At 37.7% G+C, this 21830-nt stretch overlaps 1 protein-coding gene across 1 annotated transcript in view; it reads left to right on the top strand.

Annotated features, from left to right (window-relative positions):
• NAALADL2 (N-acetylated alpha-linked acidic dipeptidase like 2) overlaps positions 1 to 21830 on the top strand; it is a 293187-nt gene that overhangs the window by 140080 nt on the left and 131277 nt on the right. Inside the window, 2 exon segments of the mRNA XM_087739630.1 lie at positions 9722 to 9865; positions 20174 to 20266. Of these exon segments, the coding sequence (XP_087595756.1) occupies positions 9722 to 9865; positions 20174 to 20266 (237 nt within the window).

Here is a 21830-nt window from a genome sequence, read left to right as displayed (position 1 = left end):
AAAAAAAAAAACCCAATTGTGTACCTTAATACTAGAATGCAACACACATAGAATTGTTACTTTAAATCAGAGTATTCGTACATAATAAAAGTAAATACCTCTCCAGAAATGTTCCAGAATATCAATTGAACAGTAATAATTTTTAAGGTCTTAGCCAACACAGCATATGTAAACCAGCATTTTTTACATATGGACCGAAAGTGAAGATGTCCTGTTGGTTTGCTTCAACCCTTGCAGGAAGGAACCAGAAATATACGCAGAAGGCTGATTCAGTGTGTGTGCTGCGATTCAGTATTTCAAATAGTCCTCGGGCTGACAAGGATTCTTGTTGCTTTTGGTTCCGGTTACGTAGCTGTGCGTATGCAGGCGTCCGTCCATTAGGATCTGAACTGTGATTAACATCTCATTTCTGATCGGTCATTACTCAACTATTGCATGATTATGATAGATTTACCAGTTAGTTCCTTGTAAACCAGACCCTAACACAGTAACAATATTTATTTTTTTTTTCCTGTTTGAGGATTGTATTACCAGGATCTGATTTTTCAAATTCAAGGCTCCCTTGCAAATCAAGAGACAAGCTGTTTTTTTAGATAATAAGAACTCTAGAGAAAATGGAAAGTATAAAGATTTTTTTTTTAAAGCTGTAAGTAGCTTTTGAGTTGATGTGCATATTTAAGTGTCATCCTGTGCCAAGGAACAGTCGCTTTGTGTCCTAGAGGACAAGAGTATCTTCCGTAATGGTGGTTTGACAATACAGGGCTTTGGGAGGAACTGGAGGAATTCCCGCCACCCCATCCACCGCCTTGTCCCAGCTTGCCTCCTCCTTGCTGATTTATCTGTTCAGAGCACTGCTGTGATACGGGTTGGGGAACTGATCTAGCTTTAAAGAACTTCAAGAACGTTTGCTGATCTAGTTCGTAGTATGGCCGCTGAAACGATTGTGCCGGCACAATTAATGGCACTGCAGTGTGGGGAGAGGGAATAAGTAACAAGCCGTGGGAAAAGAGGGAGACTTCAGGCTCTTGGATGATCCCGTACGTCATCAAACTGAAGCCAAAATGTGACTTTCCGTGATTTCACACAAATATGGAAGAATAAATCAGAGATGCATATTATTGTAAGAAAAGCATAGTGTACCACAGATAACATATGCAATTTTATTTCATGTTGTCCACCAAATATATACAGACAGCACGTGATTCTGAGTCATTGCAGTGTTCACTACATGCTATAAACAAAATAATTGGTATCCTAAACCTGTCACTTTCAGTGTTTTCTTAGAGATTTTCTATTTCCATTCCATTCCTTGTAGAGTGTTATAGGGCTTTTATTATTTTTAATAACAATAAATCTCATTCTTGTGGGTAAACAGGACTCCATGCTTGTTCGTAACCAGAACAATGATGGTGTATGGAACGTGATGTATATTCTGGTTGCTGCAAACATATTTTACCTAAAGCAAGACAGTTATTTTGCTATTTGTAGTCTTGATCATCACCAAAGGGAAGGAAATCTCTATCAGTGTCTCATTTCCATGTTTGTTGTTTTGTCTATAGTGGCCATCACCAGCATAGAAAACCACAGTTTATTTCAGGAGGGAACAAGCTATAAGGCCAGCCCATTAACTCTTGAATGTGCCAGAAGTTGCTTGTTTCTTGAAGTGGTTAACAGGAAGCATAATTCATACAGGAGGTGCTTTGTGCCTTATCTGCCAGTGTGACTTAGTGGTCCCGCTACTGAGTAGATAGCCATGCTTCCTGGCTACCTGGATCCTTTTTGCAGGAGGGAGAGAAATCTTTGGTTCTGCTGGGTAAACATAAAGTAAACTGACTGACAGCAGTTATTCCCTATTCTCATCCTTACATCTCCTTCAAAAAGCATGGGAGAGCTACTAACCAGCCAATTATTATAACTAGCCATAAACTAGAGAAAAGCTGCTTGCCCATTCAGGAAACAAGAGCTGCTACGTTATCATTGCTGGTTTTCTCACCGTGGGCTGCTACCAGACTGGAAAAGGAAACCAGTACCAGAAACTATGTAAGGTCTGACTGGAATATGACACTGCAGGTTGGAAAAGGCAGTTACAAAGTCTGGGCATTATAACGTTCTTTTAAAAAAGAAATGTCATTTACTTACCTTGGAGGTAAAAGGCATTGTGGAAGCAAATATAAAGTGCTTATGCTCAAGACAAAATATGTATCTATAAACTATATTATAAAGTATGAAGTATGGAATAGGTTTTGTGTTAATTGCATAGTACCTTACTCTTATTACCTAGTTTGATGTTTTCAGAATTCTTGCTTTCAAAAATATTTAAGGGAACGATCCTACCTTGCAGTAGCAGAATGTGAGATCCAGTGATGCTTTCTGTGTCCGTTTCAACAGAGCAGGCCAAATGCATCCATGGCACAACCACAGCCAAGGGAGTACACTGGAGCGAGGGGGCTGTACTTGACCCAGGGTATTACAGGCAGATGGGATGGACCCGAGTAGCTCTCAGACACAGACCAAAGTATATTTTTTCAATGAAACTGATAACAAATCCCATAATGTGCTCGACACTTGAATTCAAAATGTTCTATATCAGTTTGAAAAGCCACCTCTGTCAAGCTTAGTACAGCAGTATTTGATTTGTATTCCCTTTTGCACGCACACGTACATACGCGCTTCCCTCCAGATTCCAGTTCAAGAACATCGTATAGCTAATAGTCTGGGAAATATATTTTCTGGGAGCAACAAATAGGTACCTTTCAAACATAAGACTTGCAGATATAGGATTCATGAAATAGTTTTACTCTAAGAGAAAGATTAAAAAAAAAAATTCTAAGTATAGGTCTGAAACAATATTTTGGGTTATGCAGTAATTCTGAGCATCAGAGCAATTACTTCAAGCAGTTTTACTGTTAGGAAAGTACAAAATACAAATTGTGCAGAAACTGAATTTTATGATTATGGGATTTTTAAAATAAGCTTTTTCTTAAAGTATTGAGGGCTATTTATTTTTTGTCTTGTAACACATATAACTTCTGTTAACCCTTTTGAATCTCTACCGTCACCGTCAAAAGGATGGGCAGTAGTTTGTATGTCACACGGCCCAAGCTGCTGTCTGTCGGCGGAGAGCTGCTTTCAGTTCAGCGGTGAGACGAGCGTTTGCTCACATAGAAACACTGAGAATTACCTTGTCCTTTCTCCCCTGTTACGTTCCATTGATACTAGGACACAAGAATATGTTTTGGCTATCTGTAATACGTGGAAGAATTACTCTTTCCTTTTCATGACTTAGTGGTTATACAATTGTACGATAAGTAAAAAGGAAAAAAATAACTTCCATGTCAATTAGTGTAGAAGTATTATGTAGTTTTGCTCTATTCTGGCCACTTCTATGTCATTTCAATGATTAGCCACTGTAAAAAAACTAAGTGGAAAGGGGGATTCAAAATGGTGAGAGTATTGTGAAAATTTTTTTGCTTTGGGATTTTTTTTTTTTTTATTCTTGCCATGTTATTAAATATTTTTAGAAGGGAACAGGGGGATTAATGAGATGGTTTTGCATCAGTGCGTCAAAGCACTTTTGCTTTTACAAAATGTGTTGCTTTTTATTCCATTTATCTTAAGAAGAAAGAAGACTTGACAGTATTTTTAAAGTACGCTAAGTAGGCATTAAGACAAGAGTGATTTGCACTAGGAGACAGGGGAGTGGCATTTTTTTCTCTTCCGTATTGGTTAAGCACATTTCCTTGAGAGGGAGGGAGAAGCATGACAGCAGGTTCTAGAGGTATATTTTCTTCTCATATCAGCTGTAGAATTTCTAGTTTTATTTTTAAGGACAAAAGAAATCTGTTTAAGGAGACTGTCTTGTGTAATACATACCCAGATTTGCATCCACTCCATTGATAAAATGTGATGTAAACAGAATACAGTGAATATACTTTGTAAAGCAAAACAATATCTCTATAATGTTATATATTTTTTGTATGTATCAATGAATGTATGGTCTTGTTAACTCTTGGGAGTTTATCACAGGTGGTGCGATATCTTTGTTTTTCCTCTAAACTCTTTTCATTAACTCTTGATGTCATGAGAATGTGGAATTTTTTAAAAAGTGGTTTTAAAGAAGTCTCTTTATCCATCACCAATGCGGAGGAAAAATTGAAAATGTTTTTTCAGATGCTTTCTGAGTACTCCCAGTAACTTGTTTTCCTTCTAGATAATCCTCACTGCCTCCAAGTTCTGTATGTTCCGTAAATGTGCATAAACCTTTTATAGGCACGGCCGTCTTTCTCACCCACCTCTCGCATCAGTACATAGTTCTAAGCATCCCTTGTCCATTTGTGAATCATGCAACCTGAAACGCAGGCTGCCACAGTGCTGTTGTAATTGGCAGAACAGTTCATCATTTCATGCTTCATTGCCCGTAAAGCTGCTTTGAGAGTCCTTAGTTGGGGCCGCTGTTAAAATCCCTGGTTGCAGAATTTCAAAGTTCTTTCTTTACGAAAGAGGAGCAAATGTTTTTCTCTTTCCCAATATTGCTACCAGTGGCTAGTGAAGCAAAGTACTTCAAAATTGACATATGTTCCACAATGTAATTCTAGTGGATAATTCATAGAGAACTGAATAAAGATGTAGCAGGAAAGGGCTTGTTACCGCTTCTGCTCCATGGGCATCTGCTCCAGGTTCTGCTCTTCTCTTGAATAACATTTGTCTATACCAGTTATTTTTTCTTATCCTTGCTGATATTTTTAGCTTATACGTCTCAAGGTACTCTCTAAGTCTGAAGCTATGGTCTTCTCCTTCCCATTAATAAAATGCATTCTGACTTCCATTTTAAGCACCAGTGGGCGATCAGCACCATTTTCTTTGCTTTAGAGGGATGGAGGAAGAGCTCTCCATTGGAGTTCATATGCAGAAAAACATGTATCTGACTCCCAACGTCCAAGCACTGAGCAGATGCTTGCAGAACAGCATCAGTTTTTCTGGATCAACATTCTCACTGGATCCATTTACAGCAACAAGTGACAGCCAGAATCAGTTTATTTTTCTTCCCATGTTCAAAGAGAGAATTTAGGAAAGAAAAAGATGTGTCAGTGACTTTGTGAAGCGTAGCAGATGGGTACATTTTATACCGGAGGTTAGACAGGATCTGATTCTAAGAATCTGCTTGAACCAAATCGTGCAATTTCCTATGAGTATGACTATACTCACACTGCCAGTGCCATTGTAAAGTGTATAGGAAGGCAGTAAGATTTGTCTTAGGGAAAGGTGTTACTTTGTGGAACTATTCATTGGAAGAGCAATGTGCAAAACCAGCAGCAACAAAGAAAACCTCAAATCTTGATGTATAATGCACCGATGTGACAGCGTGAGCCTTGCCTAGCAGTATTAATTGATAATGTAAAGGCTTAATTGAAGGCTGCTTTTTGAGTAAGAAGTCGTGTCTGAAAAATGCTGCTCACGGACAGTATTGCAAGCAGCTGTAGCTGAAGATGTAACAAAATAGGTGCTGTATAGCAGAACTGTTATGATTAACAGCAGCCATGTGGGTTTAGTACCTAGAGCCACCAGTCAGCTGGTGGAGTCTCCCTGTAGTAGGCACCACACAGTCCCTTTTAGTCTGGGCATGTGGTTAGATGTAAATCAGGAAAACCACAGATAAGTATAAAGAAATCATTGTGACTAGCTTCATGAGAACCAGTGAAACCTAACAGCTATTGAATGTATCAGCAAAGTTGGGGGGAGGGAAGCTGTATACAAGTTAAAAGCACAAATGATATAAGTGTCTATGACGTGTCAGTTTATACATTTTTGGTTTTGTCATGGTTAATACAAGATCAAGTGTTGACAAAGGGCAGTGCAGAAGATACGCTGGGAATGCGTAAATGGAAGAATGCCTCTTTCACAGAAGCGCATTGAACTAACTGTTCACTTCAGGCAATTGAATGACAGAACCATCTTATTTGACGAAACACACTTTATTCTGTCTTTCATGCTCTAATTTATTCTCATCATGTGCGGTGAAGTCCTGCTTGGAGTGTCTATTCTCAGCATAAAACTGTTTGTCAAATTTCTATTAAGCTTAAGGTGAAAAATTAATGAGCCGTTCACTTCAGATATTTCAAAACTAATACTGCTCTATTATTAATGCAGCAGAAAGTCAGAGATGTGGGTATGTACAATTATGGTTCAGTCTTCAGTCAGACTCTACTTTTTTTCCTTTTTTGGGGGGGGGGGACATCATTAAAATGGTGTTTCAGGTCATCGAAGGAATTATTTTAATGAATTTTGGCAGTAAACTTTTTAGTTTTCTTTATTAACTTTGTTTTATCAGATCCTGACAGAGGGTGACGAAGAAACATATAACAATGAAAAACAATATTCTGTCCAATCTTTTTCTGAATCTGGAACTTAAAGAAAAATGAACAGAAAGTTGATCTCCGAGCACAAACTTTTTAGAGGAGAATAAATAAAAGCCTAATTGCATAATACTGAAGAAGCTTTGGGTAAAGCAGTATTCTTTTGACTAGAGAAGTATGACATTGTGACTAACTGTCTTCTGTTTCATGTGCGCTGATTTTTCAGCCTTCACAAAAGTCATTGAAACAATGGTAAAATTGTACTTTAACCCAGAATTGAGTCGCGCATGGTACACAAGTATTACTGTGATGTTCTCCCAGTACAAACTGTTCAGAAATCTCAGAATATGTTACCCAGACCAGTAGGTGAAGTGACAGAACACTATGAAAGGCTGGGTTACAAGTGTGTGTCCCAGACTGAGCAGTATGGAAACTGGTGCTCAAGGTTTGTTCTTGCATTGAAAAAGAAAACACAATACACAGGCGTTGGAAAAGTAGAAATGTAGTCCTCACTTTCTATGGAGAAACCTTTTAAAGATTGCCTCTTTTTGTGCTCTTAAAATTAACTTAATAATTGATGAGCATATTTTTCTTCTTGCATTCCAGTATGTTCTCTGGAGTCTTTCTTAAATTAATAGCGGTTTTGTGCCTGGCACGGTTAGATTGTTAGGCTTGCGTAGAGGAAGGAATTCTGTTTCTTGGAAGATTTTCATGCTGTAAAACTAAATTTCATTACACGCAAAATCTCAAATTTAAATTATTCTCAAAGGATTTGTTGTGCTCACAGATCCTGAAAGCACTATGTGCTCCAAGGAGCCTGGCATCCAGCAGGGAAAGAGCAAGCAAGAATCTCGCAAAGTTGTTTTGATGCATTGGTTTTCATCAGTTGCACTGCACTGTTTTGCAGCTGGTACAGCACCAAGCCTACGAGTATTTAAAAACTGAATGATTGTGCTCTAACTAGTAGCCCTGGAAATCTCCAGATTTTTCAGTGTACGCTGTGTTTTACTGGGGAGATTGGTCTTGAATCTTTCACTTTTGAGTCCTGACCATGATGCAGATAGCTTTCCTCAGTCTCCCAAACAACGTACTCTCATGCCAACTAATAAATGGCTGGCAGAGGGAAAGGAACTCTTACTTTTTTTTTTTTTATTGAAGCATTTTTTAATATTAATTCTAATACTGCTTCTTTATAACTAGTTCAGGAAGTTCAGTTACTAGAGAATCATATAGAAATCAGGCCTGGAAAATATCATCCAATCTAGCACCTTCCCTCCGGGAGAGGATCAACCGTATCTACATCATTCCTGACAGATGATTGTTTAATCTTTTGTTTAGAAAGATGTCAGTTGTAGAGATTTTACTACCTGCCTAGGCAAGTCTTTATGAATTCCTCCTATTAGAAAGTTTTTCTTCCAGGTAACTTAAATCTCCCTTTTTATATTTCAATTTTATTTTTTTTTTCCCCTCCATACTTTAAACTTGATCTTATATTGTGAAATGATTCATTTTTAAAGGTGGGAGGTTATCTCCTGTAAGTTGTTCTTGAAAGTGTATCTTTCACAGCTTATTCAGGTGTGAGGCTCAAGCTGTGGGTACATGAAGAAAGGAGAGATGCTTTTCCTCTGCGACGTTTTGAGCTTCATTGCTCTGGTAATACAGTCTGCAGATTGACAAACAATAGACAGAAAATAATGTCTCGGTCATACATCTCTAATGGACGCTTTAGGATTCTTTTTGATTTCAGAAACAGACTTTCAAAGCTTGAGCAAACTGATTTTACTATCAATTTACTGAAGTAACAACTTTGAGGGATTTTCAACCTTGCCCAACTTCAATAAGACAAAACTTTTTCTAAATTATCGTGTTTTGAACCAGTTTCACCTTTCCACTTAAAAATTTGTCTAATTCTTTCAAAGTGAATGCTAAAAACATTTCCACTCTGTATTCAAGCTGAACAATGCATTTTTTTCCTCATATTTAAATGTTATAGCCTTGGTCAATTTTTGCATTATGATTAAGGGCATACTGTAAGAAGTCTTGGGAGCTTCTAGCACAAAAATAAAACAAAAGAAGGAGGATGCATGTGTATTTTATAAAAAAAAAAAAATAAATAAAAATTGTGATTCAGTAACAACACTCCTGATAGTAATTTTATAGAAATTTAGTAGAACGTGTGCTGCTGATTTCTCAGAGCTTCTTCCCTTTGCGATTGTCATCACACAGAATGTAAAGGATGCCTTCTGGTTGTGAAGAACTCCATGTCAACAGAATATGTGGTATTTGTTCCATAGAGGTCTCAGAGAGAGGCTTTGTGTTCTGAATCTCTAGTTGGAAGTTTGGAAATTATTCGGTGTGGGCAGGTATATTGGAAGGCTTTTAGAGTTTTGCAGGTTGTTCTAGACCTGTTCTCTGCCCCGTGCTATGAACCTCCTCTTCTTTTCCGTGGTGGGCTTTTTATCTGCAAGAGTATTCTTACTTTCCATGGGAAGAGATGTTGCCTTTACCTCCCCCCGCCGCCCCAGTTCTGTCAGTTGGTTTCCCAAAATATCTCATCAGAAAGCTTCCCATGCTTAAGTATTGGACAGTCATGTGTATGGAAACTCAGGTTTTTTCAGTTAAAGGGAGATGTTAAAATATGTATGAATCTGCTGATACTGGGAGGTTTATGCTCTGGCTTCTTAAGATCTTAAAGCTGTAAATGAAGTATTCTAGTGCTTTCTGATCTGTACCTTCCTCCGCTTGATGCGTCTGTCTGTTTAGTATGCTCTTATTCCAGATCTCCTTCAGCTGAGCCTTCAACCTTCCATCACAGAAACAACCCTATGTTTATAAAATAAATTTTAGTCACCTTAGCTGCATTGAACCCACTTTGAGTCAATGAGATGATCAGACTGTATTCTTTAAAAGAGGAAGGTGTATATTAAAATTCAGACAGATACTTAGGCATGATTTCAGGCTATTTAAATGTCTGCTCTTCGCTGTAAGGCTGTGTTCAGTTCTTACTTGAATTTGAAAGTTATTGCTGATCAGTAATTCTGCTTTTCGCTGATTCCTTTAACTACACACCAATTTAATTTGTTGTGTTTAAGTCACACACAATGTAATATCTGCTTGGACTCTTTGACAGTTTCCTTCTTGTGGCCCTGTTCCCCAAATACTATAATAGGTACATGTAATTTTGTGGCACGTGTTCTTGAAGGTGGGTTTGGTGTTTTTTTTCAGTAAGGTAAGTACAAAATAATGTCTGCTTATCTAAATCAGTTGTTTTAAGCTGTATTGTAGATATTTGCTTATTTTGTTTTGTTGATGCAGAAATCTTCTAATTTTCATTTACTAAATTACTGGTCTCTTTCTGTCCATTTAAGATGGAAGCTACAGACGAAATCGATTGAACCTCACAACCCTCTTAGTACAACCAATTTCTGCAGTGCTTGCCAAAAGACTCGTTTCTTTACCTGAGGACACTGTCCAAAAAGATAGGTGTATACCCCTACAAATGCCAGCTACAGGTAATGCTTTTTAAATAATCTTTTTTTCTAACTATGAAATGTTCTCCCAGGGCTCCAAATCCATTTTCTATAACTGTATCTAACTTAGAGCTGATTATGGGTATGTTTTGCTTAGCTGCTTTCTAGAAGAGACTATGAACAATCTAAAAATTATGGTCCCGAAATCTGATAGATGGAAGTTTTGGTATAAAAAAAAAAAAAAAATCTCTTAGTATAAGGCATTAATCTCTAATTCTTAATATTGACTTAAAAACCCCTCTATCTAGATACCATCACTAGGGAGATTTTGTTAGTGCTGCAGTATAGTTTGTTAGGCCTTGTTGTACTACTAAGAACGTGATTTTAACATTAATGCACCAGTAGTGGTATTGAAGTTATTCTGTGTCTTTTTTTCTGCCTCTGGCATAATACTACTATAATTCTAAGCAGTGATATGTCTTTCTGTGTTCCTTAATTTGTATCTGCTGTAGAATAAAAAAAAGTATTGTTGTCTGAACCTTCAGGCACCTTTTCCTCCAAGTTTCACCAGGAAAACAGTCATCATGATAAGAACAAAATACCTTGAGTAGAGCTAGGTGTAATGAAAGAATGCATTCAGAGTATCTCTTCAGAGATAATGCTATTAGCAAAGTCATTCAGATTATTGCTTGAACAAACTTATTGCTGATGTGGGGGGAAAAAGTGGGAATAGTCTTCTAGCAAAGATACTGCACAGTGTTTCAATGAAGGCAGGAACACCTTCCAGCTAACGTTGCAGATGAGATGCATGTTTAAACAGTCATTTTGTCTTGATTTTTGTTTTGTACTAGTCTATCTTTCACTAGAAAAAAATGCAGAAAAAATGGTGTATTTTATTGCAATGCCTGTTTAAATGAATTCATTTGAAGCAGTGGTCTTGGAAGGGGGAGGCAAATTAAATTAGCCACTGTATCCTGTGCTAAATACAGTGATGAGAACAGTAAAAGCAAATTTTAAGGGCAACCATTGTACTATCACATATGTGCTGTATCACTTGTTTATTGCTTTTGGAAAGTTATTGTGGAATAGGAATACAATACAACAAGTCGTAAAAAAGGTTGATTAATTTTATGACTTGTGTTAGCATTTGTAGTTATACATACTAAAAAGAAAGGCAGAAAGACCTCAGGCTTCATGGCTTAAGCTGTTGTGGTTAGGCAGGACTACTGCTCTCCGTGCATGGCTGACTAGATATTTTAAAGCTGAGCTGGTCTTCCCCACAACCGGTACACAAAGACTATATAAGTGGGAAAAAGTCATTTGGGAAGGAACAAGCATTCAACCATTCCAGGTAGGATGCATGAAGCTTGCTAGTATTGTAGGAATTTTCAACAGCTGAAGTGCCTAAAGGAAAGCATGAATTTGGGCTGGCAAATGGCACTCCTTTTAGAAAGATAAAAGGCTGCACTCTGTCTGTTTCTCAAAAAGCTTTGTGTGGAGGCTGCAGGACAGAATCACCTAAAGGGTAGCTTATTCTGCTTTTTCTGAGACAGGTGTGGCACGTCTGTTTTATATCCCTGAGAAGGCAGGAATTCTGTGTGGTGGAAAATTTCTGGAAAGAAAGAATATTCCAAGCTAGCTGTCTAGTAAGAGCCAGTCCATGTCCGGCTTACTCTGGGTGAACACAACAGCTTGTGTTTGATTTCATGTAAAGCTTCTGAACCACAGTAATCCATCTGGGTTTGGGTTTTTTTTTAATTCTTAATTTATTGAGCAAGTAGGGTCTATAATAAGATGACTTGCATAATGCTGTAATGCATTATGATGTATTTTGCCTTGAAATAATGGTGTAACTATAGATGTGCCAGAGCATACAGTGTGCTGAAGTGTTCAGTAGCAGCCTTAACAGAAGAGATAGAAGACTGGTCTCATTATAAGAAATCTTGTATAACTATTTAATAATAAGAATAATAATAGCTAAAGAGAAAATGCTGAACAGAGCAATGCATATGAGAACAGTGAAGGCTGAATTTGCAGTCTTCTTGTTGATTTGAAGAGGCTTAAGAGAGAGGTTTCACTTCTGACGTAGAACTCATCACTTATCTGTCAGAAGAGGTGAATGAGCAATTCAGATGGTTGGTTGGCTTAAAATTTGTTAGAATAAAACGATCATCATTCTCTCATCAGTATGTTTCAAAAAGCTGAACAGCAGATTCATCGGTAATGATTAAACATTTAGATATAGTTTTCTCACATTGCCTATTTTTCCCTTAGCCTTGCAGTTTTCAAGAGACATAATGTGACAGAGGGAGTGGGAGGATACAGAGAGAAACATCTGAGAGATATCGAATGCTTAGAACCTACAAAGCAAATAGTGAGAATTGAAGTTAGTTATTAGTTTTTTGTGTTAGTTGAAGTTACTAATTAGATTTGCTTTTTGTTTAGTATGGTGCATTGTTGTTAATCCTCATTAATCTGAAATTCTGTGCTCCCATGAACGTTTTCCAAAAAATGGGCAATTAGGAGGAATTTAAGAGGGAAGTTTTATAGAGAAGCTGTACACTTCTGAAGCTTTCTTTTTTTACAGAATATTACTAGGATATTTGCCTAGAACATTGTGAAGATTGCTATAAAAATAAAGCACTCCTATAAACATAAATGAAGAAAGTCTCGCTGTGTTGCAGTAAACTTTCTTTGTTGTTTGTTAAGTTATCTGCCAGTGGGTAGATTTCAGTCAGGTGCAAATCATCCCTCTTCAATGAATCTCTTGAGTATTTAAAGTAATTCTGTCTAGTGGAATTTAATTTCCAAAGTGTTTTTCATCACTAATGACCATTTACTTTGGTGTTAAATGAAGTCTGGTAGCTTGGAAGTCTCGTAGTTAAAAACAGTAGAGATACCTGTCTAATTTTTCTCTTTGGCTTTAAGTGTGAATTTTCGTACTCATATGATTTGCATCTGAGAAGACAGAAGATCAGAAAGATCTAGGATTTCACTAGTGATCAATCCCCAGCTGTCTGTGCAGAAGGGCAGACCTGAGGATTTCACAGATCAACTTGCATGATTAAATAGCTTTCATTGTCATATGGTATATAGGGAAAAAGACGCTGTATTTTTCAGAGGATGGATGGAACCCTGAGGAATTTGAGCTGCCAGACTTGTAAATAGGGAGATCAAAGGAATATTGTCTGAAAGGTTCTCAGCTGAGATCCTCTCTAGAATTTAGGGAAAGTTAGATGACATGCTATATGAGGAAACGTGTTCACGTGGCTAAGGAGCTGTTTAAAATTATAAGAAACAATAAGTAAAATAAGAAGTGTTTTTAACAGTGAAGAGATGGAGATAGTCACCAACGGAGATAGGGGGTTGTGCTGGGAGGTGCTCAAGTCATTCATGAATGGCTATTAATAAAGGTCCCTTCCCTCCTTCCTCTTCAGCCACAGGATAGTGTATGTGCTAAAAATTTACATGAGTTTAAAAATTCACTGAGAAAAAAAAACAATCAAAAGAGTTTAAACACACACAGCCCTCCCCCCACCCCCAGGCTAAGTAACTTTCGAGTCATTGGAGGGCACAATAACGTCTTAGGAAAGAATCATTATACACTCATCCTGTTCTTCCGTTCTTCTCCACATGTGTGTTGTTGGTCACTCTTGGAGATAAGGGCTAGATGGCCAGCTGACCTGACCTCGTGTGCCTGAGCAGTCTAACTCAAATGACAGGAAGTATGATGCAAGCATTCATGCATTGATCTCACTTAAAGGCTTCTAAGTTTCTTTAGCCGACTGATGTTTAAATCCAACCCTATTTCTCTCTTCATCTGGATCAACCAAGATCATTGAGGGTGTATTATTTCAGAAAATTTCAGTAGAGTTAACAGAAGAAGGTCCCATTTCTTGTGAGCTCTTAATGTCTTTTGCTTTGAAGCAAGTAGTTGTTTTTATTTTAACTTATAAAATGGTGTATTGGGTTTGCGTGGCAAGGTTTAGGTAGCAGGAGGGCTACAGGGGTGGATTCTGTGAGAAGCTGCCAGAAGCTTCCCTGTGTCTGATAGAGCCAATGCCAGACGGCTCCAAGACGAACCTGCCGCTGGCCAAGGCCGAGCCCATCAGCGACTCTGGGATAACAGAGTTAAGAAGGGGGGAGGGGGCGAACCTGCACAACTGCAGCTGGAGAGAGGAGTGAGAATATGTGAGAAGGACAGGCCTGCAGACACCAAGGTCAGTGAAGAAGGAGGGGAGGAGGTGCTCCAGGTGCCGGAGCAGAGATTCCCCTGCAGCCCCTTGGGAAGACCATGGTGAGGCAGGCTGTCTTCACGTGGCAGGGGGCCATGGTGAGCAGATAGCCACCTGCAGCCCATGGAGGTCCATGGTGGAGCAGATATCCACCTGCAGCCCATGGAGGACCCCACACCAGAGCAGGGGGATGCCCACAGAAGGCTGTGACCCTGTGGGAAGCCTGCACTGGAGCAGGCTCCTGGCAGGACCTATGGGCCTGTGGAGACAGGAGCCCACGCTGGAGCAGTTTGTGAAGACGTGCAGCGATGGGAAGGACTCACAATGGAGAAGTTCGTGGAGGACTGTCTGCCATGGGAGGGACCCCACACTGGAGCAGGGGCAGAGTGTGAGGAGCCCTCCCCCTGAGGAGGAAGGAGCAGCAGAGGCAGCGTGGGATGGACTGACCCCAACCCCCATTCCCTGTCCCCCTGCACCGCCAGCAGGGAGGAGGTAGAGAAATCGGGAGTGAACTTGAGCCCGGGAAGTAGGGAGGGGTGGGGGAAAAGTGGTTTAAGATTTAGTTTTTATTTTCTCATTACCTTACTCTGATTTGATTGGTAATAAATTAAACTAATTTCCCCATGTTGAGTCTGTTTTGCCAGTGATGGTAACTGGTGAGTGCTCTCTCCCTGCCCTTATCTCGACCCAGGAGCCTTTGGTTCTATTTTCTCCCCCCTGTCCAGCTGAGGAGGGGAGTGACAGAGCAGCTTTGGTGGGCACCTGATGTCCAGCCAGGGTCAACCCACCACAAGTAGTAAAAACCAAAGCATGTATAGCTTAAGTAACTTGAATGATATCAAACACTATGTGAATAATACAGCCAGGTATACAAAGAATTCCAGCATTCTGCTATAGCTGGTAAAATGACTCAGGTCAAAGTGCCTTTTAGGCAGAATTATTTGATCTTTTGTAACCTTTTTTAGCCTACAAAATAGTCATTGATCAATACTCAATCATCTTCATGACTGCAATGCAAAACTTCGTTGTACGCTGCAAACAAATCCAGATAACCAGAAGTGACTGCTACTGAAAAGGTTTGTAGCATAACATAAAGAAGAATTTTTGTTAGACTTTGAACATCTATTTTATACAGTTCCACATGTCAGATGGTCATTATACTGAGCTTTATAGTCAACTCTGATCATGTGAAATTTGCATCATTAATTATACAAAAGGAATAATTGGAAGAGTCCTTTAGTTTCCATATGATATGTTCACTGTCCAAGACAAATAAAGTTCTCTGCCAAGTGCTGCACTAGTACAAATCAAGCCTGTCTCGTTTTCAGTCGGAGGAAGGGCATGAAAAGATAAAGGATATATATATCCTCCTATTAGGCTACAGCCTTGCGATGTTATATGTGTTTCTCCTTCGTAGCTTGCTACCTGTCAGAGAAAAGAAAGAGTGCTATGTTTAATAAACTCTGGCTGTGCCATCATATACTATGATATCAATATGCAAACAATCCCATAATTTCTAGGTATTTGCACTATGCTAAACATAAATCCAAGAAAACAAATGGAGAAGGATTGCCAGCATATTGTGTGGCAGTGCATGTTACTGTGCCTACCAAATTTGCATTCATTGTACAGAGCAGCAGGAATACAAGGATGTTCTGCAGATATCGCTTACTGGCATTTCAAAGAAGTACGTGTTAAACAGGGAAGTCAGGTCTAATGCAGACATACTGTATATTAAAACTTACAAACATTTCTACTAATAATCTTGGATTTACTTTTTTGTGATCGCTTTAAATTCTGTTCTCTTTTTAAATAGCAGTTCATGAAAAGACTTAAGCATAAACAGTGTGAAGCATTTTCTGTGTATGTTCTTTCTACTCCTGCCTGAAGCCCAAGAGTTTTTCTACCAGAATTGTAACTGATCAAGATATATTTTCAGAATTCTGTTCTGTGCCATTATTTTTCTGTGTGATGCTTTGGTTTTGATTGCTGTAAAGCAGGTAAGGAATCTCTCAAAATAGTGTGAGATTATGAAGTTCAACTATATAATATGAAGCATTCTCCAAATTCATAACTATCTTTGATATTGAGTGTGACACATTTATTCCTTTTGGCATTAGGCCATCCCAGTTTAGAGCCTCCTTGAAGGACTTCATTCTAGACATCACTTATTTTCAAACGCTTTTCATCTGAATAGATTTATTGTTGGATTCCATATTGTAAGTCAGAAACTATGATCAGATAGCAAAAAGTCTATTCATTAAGCTCTTCAGACCAAGATTGGGCTTGAGGACTCAGGGCCTATGAATATCCATTTAAAAAGGAGAATATATTTTTAGTAGGAAATAGAGTTGGTTAATCAAATAAAAATCTAGTAGGGAAAAAAACTCTAGGGATACTAGATTTGAAAGAGACTGAATCTAGATAGTGTATTACTTATATAAAAAAACAGTAAAGGCTTTTTGTTACAGGGACATCTGTCTAGGAGTTTTGACATAGTCCTGCACAAATGATTTTATAATTCAACAATCCTGTACATTGTCATAGATTGAGTATCGATTTTTGCATATGTAATTTGATAGTGTTGCACAAGATTTTTTCAGAGATAATATATAAATTATTAAGTACATACTATTTTCTAAGTTTATTTGCTTTTGTAAGGGTGTAATTTATGTTGCATACAGTATTTTTGGTACATAAGTTATATTGTTACATAAATGCTTATGATGTTTACATTTCTTCGTTTAAAGTCCTATGTTTGAACTTAATAGAAAAGTGATTTAAAACATTGAGTAGATAAGGTTTTGCACTCAAATTGACATGGTGAAATACTGAGAACTAACTGAAATATATTTTTCACAGTCCGGTAAGATTTCAAGAGCCCATTAACTAGGCAGTCTAGTACGGTAGTAGTAGTTTGGAATTTTACTCAGTTATTCTAGAAAATGTCTAATGCAAATGAAGCATTTGTTTCAAATGACAGCAAAATCTGCTGTTATATATGTTTTAATGTATACTTATCATATCGGTGTATTTAACAGGGTATTCCAAACATTATGTCCCAGTCCATATTATTCCGTACAGTAACACCAATAGAATATAAGAAATCTATGACATATTTGATTTTTCTTGATATGTAAATAGCTTATGGTGTTTCTACATTGAGTGCAGTTAGTTCTTACTCTGTCGTCATGTTCTGTGGTATTTGATATTACTTTAAAGCCTCAGGTCTTGGGGCAAATAACTTTATGAAAACTGTAGCTTTCATTATTAAAAAAAAATTATTAGCCTTCAGGGGTGTCTGAAAAGCTCGGCAGTGTGTGCTCAAAGAGTTAGCGGCTGAGTTATTAGAGCCTGACGTACGGTTTTTGAATGACTGGAACAAGAAATCTGTTGAATGTAATTTTATCCTGACTACCTCAGCTGAATTAGTGCCCCTTAAGTAGCATGGTCGTGGACGTTTGGTGATGTTTGAAAGCTTTACTTTAATTGTGGTTTCAAACTGATGTATTTTTATTCAGGTGTGGTTTATGTTGATTTCAGCAGGAATTACATTCATGTTAAAAACTGGGTTACTTGAAGTTATTCAATGTACCTTGTTTCTGCAGTCTTCTGAAATACCTTCTGGTTTTATGATCCCAGAACTATGTTATCAAAGTGCATAAATTCAGTCAGTACTTGATGCTTCATGGAGCTGAATGTGCATGTAGGGAAATTTTTGTAAAATGAGTTCAATTTTCAAACCTAAGTCCCTAATGATGCTTTTTAAAATCCAGTACTGAAAGGAATGCTCAGAAAACTGTCTGGTTATAGGTGTTTAGTATGATCAGGATTCAAGAATTTAACCAACGTGTTTGAAAATTGGGCTCAAATTTGTACTCCTCTATGTTGGTATGAGCTTGGGATAAGGTTAAAAGCAAAAACCGAAATAAAACAGAACTCATTTTTCAGGCTACGAGTAGTAGGTTTTGATCGACAATTTTAGAACTGCAGATGAGCAAATGAGTGGGAAATAACAATGCATTTCTAAAAATAGCTATGTAATTGTGAGAGGAGGAGTAGTCACTTGGTATGAGACAATTTACACATTTCAAGTCAAGAAATGAATAAATAAATAATATCGACAATAAATACTTTTCTATCCTTGTATTTCAGAAGTAATTTTTGGCTTACATAAACGCAAAGTGTATCCCAAACACTGTTAAGCTAAAGTCTCCTCATAGTTTTCTAGAGAATGCAGAAAAAAGAGAGAAAGTTTTGAAGGTCTTTAACATAGAACATTAGGAAGAGAGGTTTGTTGTCACTGTTTAAAGGGGATTGAATTTTGCTTCTGGGGTGTACTCCAAAGAGTAGTGAGCTTTTTCGCCTGGTGTACGGAGCCTTTAAGCCCAAGTCACTTGAAGCTGGCTGCTGTGTTCCATGACTATTCACTTGAATATCCGATTGCAGAATATGTGGATTGCCCAAAGTTCATTTTCTGTTTCTTTATTGTCAGTTGAAGACTGGATAGCTGATGTTGATTAAGGAAAAAGAGTTAAGTCAGTTGGCTTCATAAGAATTTATTTTCAAAATAAACAAAAACAGAGTCGTGGCATAGAGGACGCAGCTGTTGACAACAGAGGAGGTTTTGTCTAAGTAAAAAGTAGAATGAATATTGCTAGTACGTTTTTTTAAAACAAACAAAGATCCTAGCAGTTGGTTTGCTTTTTTCAAATATCAATGAAGACTAGGGAATGAAAATATATTGGATTTTATTTTTAGAGAATTTTAAAGTATTTTTACCAGATGAAGTGCCAGCAAATGAACCTTGAAGAACAGTATCGTAGAGATGTATTGGTTTTATTTTACATGTTGCAGTAAACTCCCCACTTGCGTATTCTGCATATCTTGAGAAACAAAGCCAGGAAACAAACTATTAGAAATAGATCTGTGGGAGGATAATAGCCCGGGAGACAGAGAGCAAAATGATCCGTGGCGTATTTTAATTTTGGTCTGTGACAGTTGGGATGTGGACATTGAAGGAATTCTGGCTCACAGACGCCTTTAAGCCCAGGTCTGCGGTGGGGGTGGTGCGGTGCGCTGGATGTTAGGGGCCCTCCCTGACCCTCCAGGATGACACTGGTTATTGTCAGACAATTGCTAGCATTTAAGTTAGAGCCGTTTAAGACATTTTCACTTTTCTCAGATAGAAGTTATGACCTTTCAGACGAGATGAATGTTAATACAGTCTATTATAATGCAAACAAAACATTTTAAAGGTATCAGCAGCTCCCTGTAGTTAGTTGTTTTGTTTCCATTGCCACAGACTGCAGGAGTTAGCACGGTCAGTGTGTCCCACCTCCGAGACAGAGGAAATGACAGTAATTCTCAGCAAAGGACAGTTAATTTTTCTAGGCTGTTTTAACTCAAACATTTACTTTTCTCTGGCTTTATCCTGTGCTAGTCTCAACTGGCATAGCAGTACTGGCAAGTCCCTTATATATTGGCAGGTTTGGGAATTTTTCTGCCTTTGTATTTATACCATTTCCTCAGTTGATACCAGCTAAGCCAACAAAAGCTGTCGTCTGTTGGCATGAGTTCACAAGTATATCACCAAAGGCTATGCTGGCAAAGTGATTAGTAACGCAGAGGTCTAACTTTTCCCATCTGATTTAGTGTAAAGGGTTTTCTCCAGAAGAATAGTGTAATGTGAACCGGGTATAATTTTGTGAATATTATTGCAAGGTTGACCTGGGTGAAGGATTGGGTTGAGAAAAACCTATAAAGATTAAGACAAATTTCCTTATCATAGAATTATGCAAATCCTACTCTCTTTAAATTTTTTATTCAGTTGTATTCTGGCAGCATTTATTAGGTGATTTGAATGATCTTTTAACTCAAGGAGCAGAGATCTCTTTGAGATTCCAGCTTTGAAACCCCACTGCTAAAATGGGACTAAGAAAATAATGTCATAGTTCATGTTTTAATCTGGTTCCTCTTCCGCATCTTTTTTTTTTTCCTTTGTTTTTACCTTTTTTTTATGTGTGGGGAATTTATATCTGTGTCCTGTAGATTTCTTGGCTGGATGAACAAGTTTAACATTTTCTTTTTTTTTTTTCTTTTTATCTTTTAACAGGCAAAAAAATAATCAGTCTGAATGTTCAGTCAGTTACAACTTACAAGACAATTTCTAATGTTATTGGATATTTAAAAGGAACTGTATTTCCTGGTAAGTAGCCCTTTATCATTTGCGTCGATGGTTTGTTTCGTGACGGCTGGGAGTCCTAGCTGGGATCAGGATTCTATTTTGCCAGATAACGCACTAATACAGAGGAAGGAGAGCGCCTTTGTTGTGTAGTTATTTTGTGATTTGATTTATGACAAAACAGAACATGAGGGTTAAACAGAGAATGAGCTCACGGGGATATTATAGTTACAATAAGCATATTTTTACACAACAAACAGAAATTACACATAGTCTATAAAGAGTATCAGTATTTTATACCAAGTAACTATGTTGGTGGTTTTAATTTTAGAGTGTACTGTATTGCATGGTTTGAATTAATATGCAAGCTGTCTGTACAACTTTAGAAAAGGTTTTTGGTTTTTTTTCCTAATGTTAGCAGAATTTTGAGATAAATAAAACTCCATGCTTCAAGTCCAGAACATCCCTACATAATTCAAGTGTCTCACTGAAACCAAGGTGTAGGGAAGCATGATCTCTGGCTTAGTTAAGAAACTAATAACAAATGTGATTATAGTGCACAAAAATCTGTGACTAAATTCTTAATCACACTTGCTGCAGCCTTATTTTGTGTTACAGTCATGCCTTAAGCTAGTTTTATACAAGTCTATGAACAATAATTACTGTTCTGTATGTCTAAGAATTAAACAATAAGATTCTAAGTGCAACTGTGACATAAACCACAAACCCCCTCCCTACTTTGACGCTGTGTGTAGATAATATGATAATCAGGACATCACAGGAATTAAGATCATTTTGAGTTTATTCTGTCTGCAAGTGAATTTGCCTAAAAGTTGAAGGGTTTCTGCAACACGAATGAACGCTGTTGCTGGCTACTTACGTAGTGCAAAGTGGTGTAGACCCAGTCCAATTCCTAACGTACAGATGGCATCATCATCAAAACATCATCACATTTGCCTTGATTAATACTCTTTTATTAGGTTTAGAGGAAAGGTTGCAAATTTATCTACAGTCCCTTAGGAGGTGGGCCTGTCATTTCATATTTTAAGTGATGGAATGAAGGAGGTGGAGAAGATTTAAGTTTGTTCCTGTTAGTGAAATACTGACTGCTGTGCTTTTCACCAGAATAATTTTTTTTTTTAAAAAACAACATAGAAAACAATTAGCACAGTGAATTTAATTTCAATGAAGGATTCAATTTCCTTCAAGAATTTGAAGTTACTAGGCTACAATTTCTAATGTTTTGCAATAGCTGTCATGGAATTTGAAAGGTAGAAACTGCCATGTTTAGACATACTGTCTACTGAGTTGTAAAGCAGAAACAACACAAATAATAAGCAGCATGCATCAGTTTCTGTTTAATAAATTCTTTATCTTCTCTATACCTGAATCTTTCATCTTATTATTGCATTCCTAATAAGAAGCTACTTTTAAAGGTATGTCGGTATACGCTTAACTTTAAGAATTTAAGGATATATAATCAAGTGAAGTCAATAGCACTACCCAGATGCCGACGGTTTGTCCCGTAAATGTCTTGCTGAACAAGGGCCAGAGCAGCTGCCTTCTAATGTAGGCACAAGTTAAGCTT

Source organism: Nipponia nippon, unplaced genomic scaffold, assembly GCF_047370975.1.
Source record: "Nipponia nippon isolate SJK-2023a ecotype South Korea unplaced genomic scaffold, ASM4737097v1 scaffold_7, whole genome shotgun sequence".
Classification (NCBI taxonomy): domain Eukaryota; kingdom Metazoa; phylum Chordata; class Aves; order Pelecaniformes; family Threskiornithidae; genus Nipponia; species Nipponia nippon.
The sequence above is the reverse complement of the archived record's forward strand: the minus strand, read 5'-3'. Positions and strand labels throughout refer to the sequence as shown.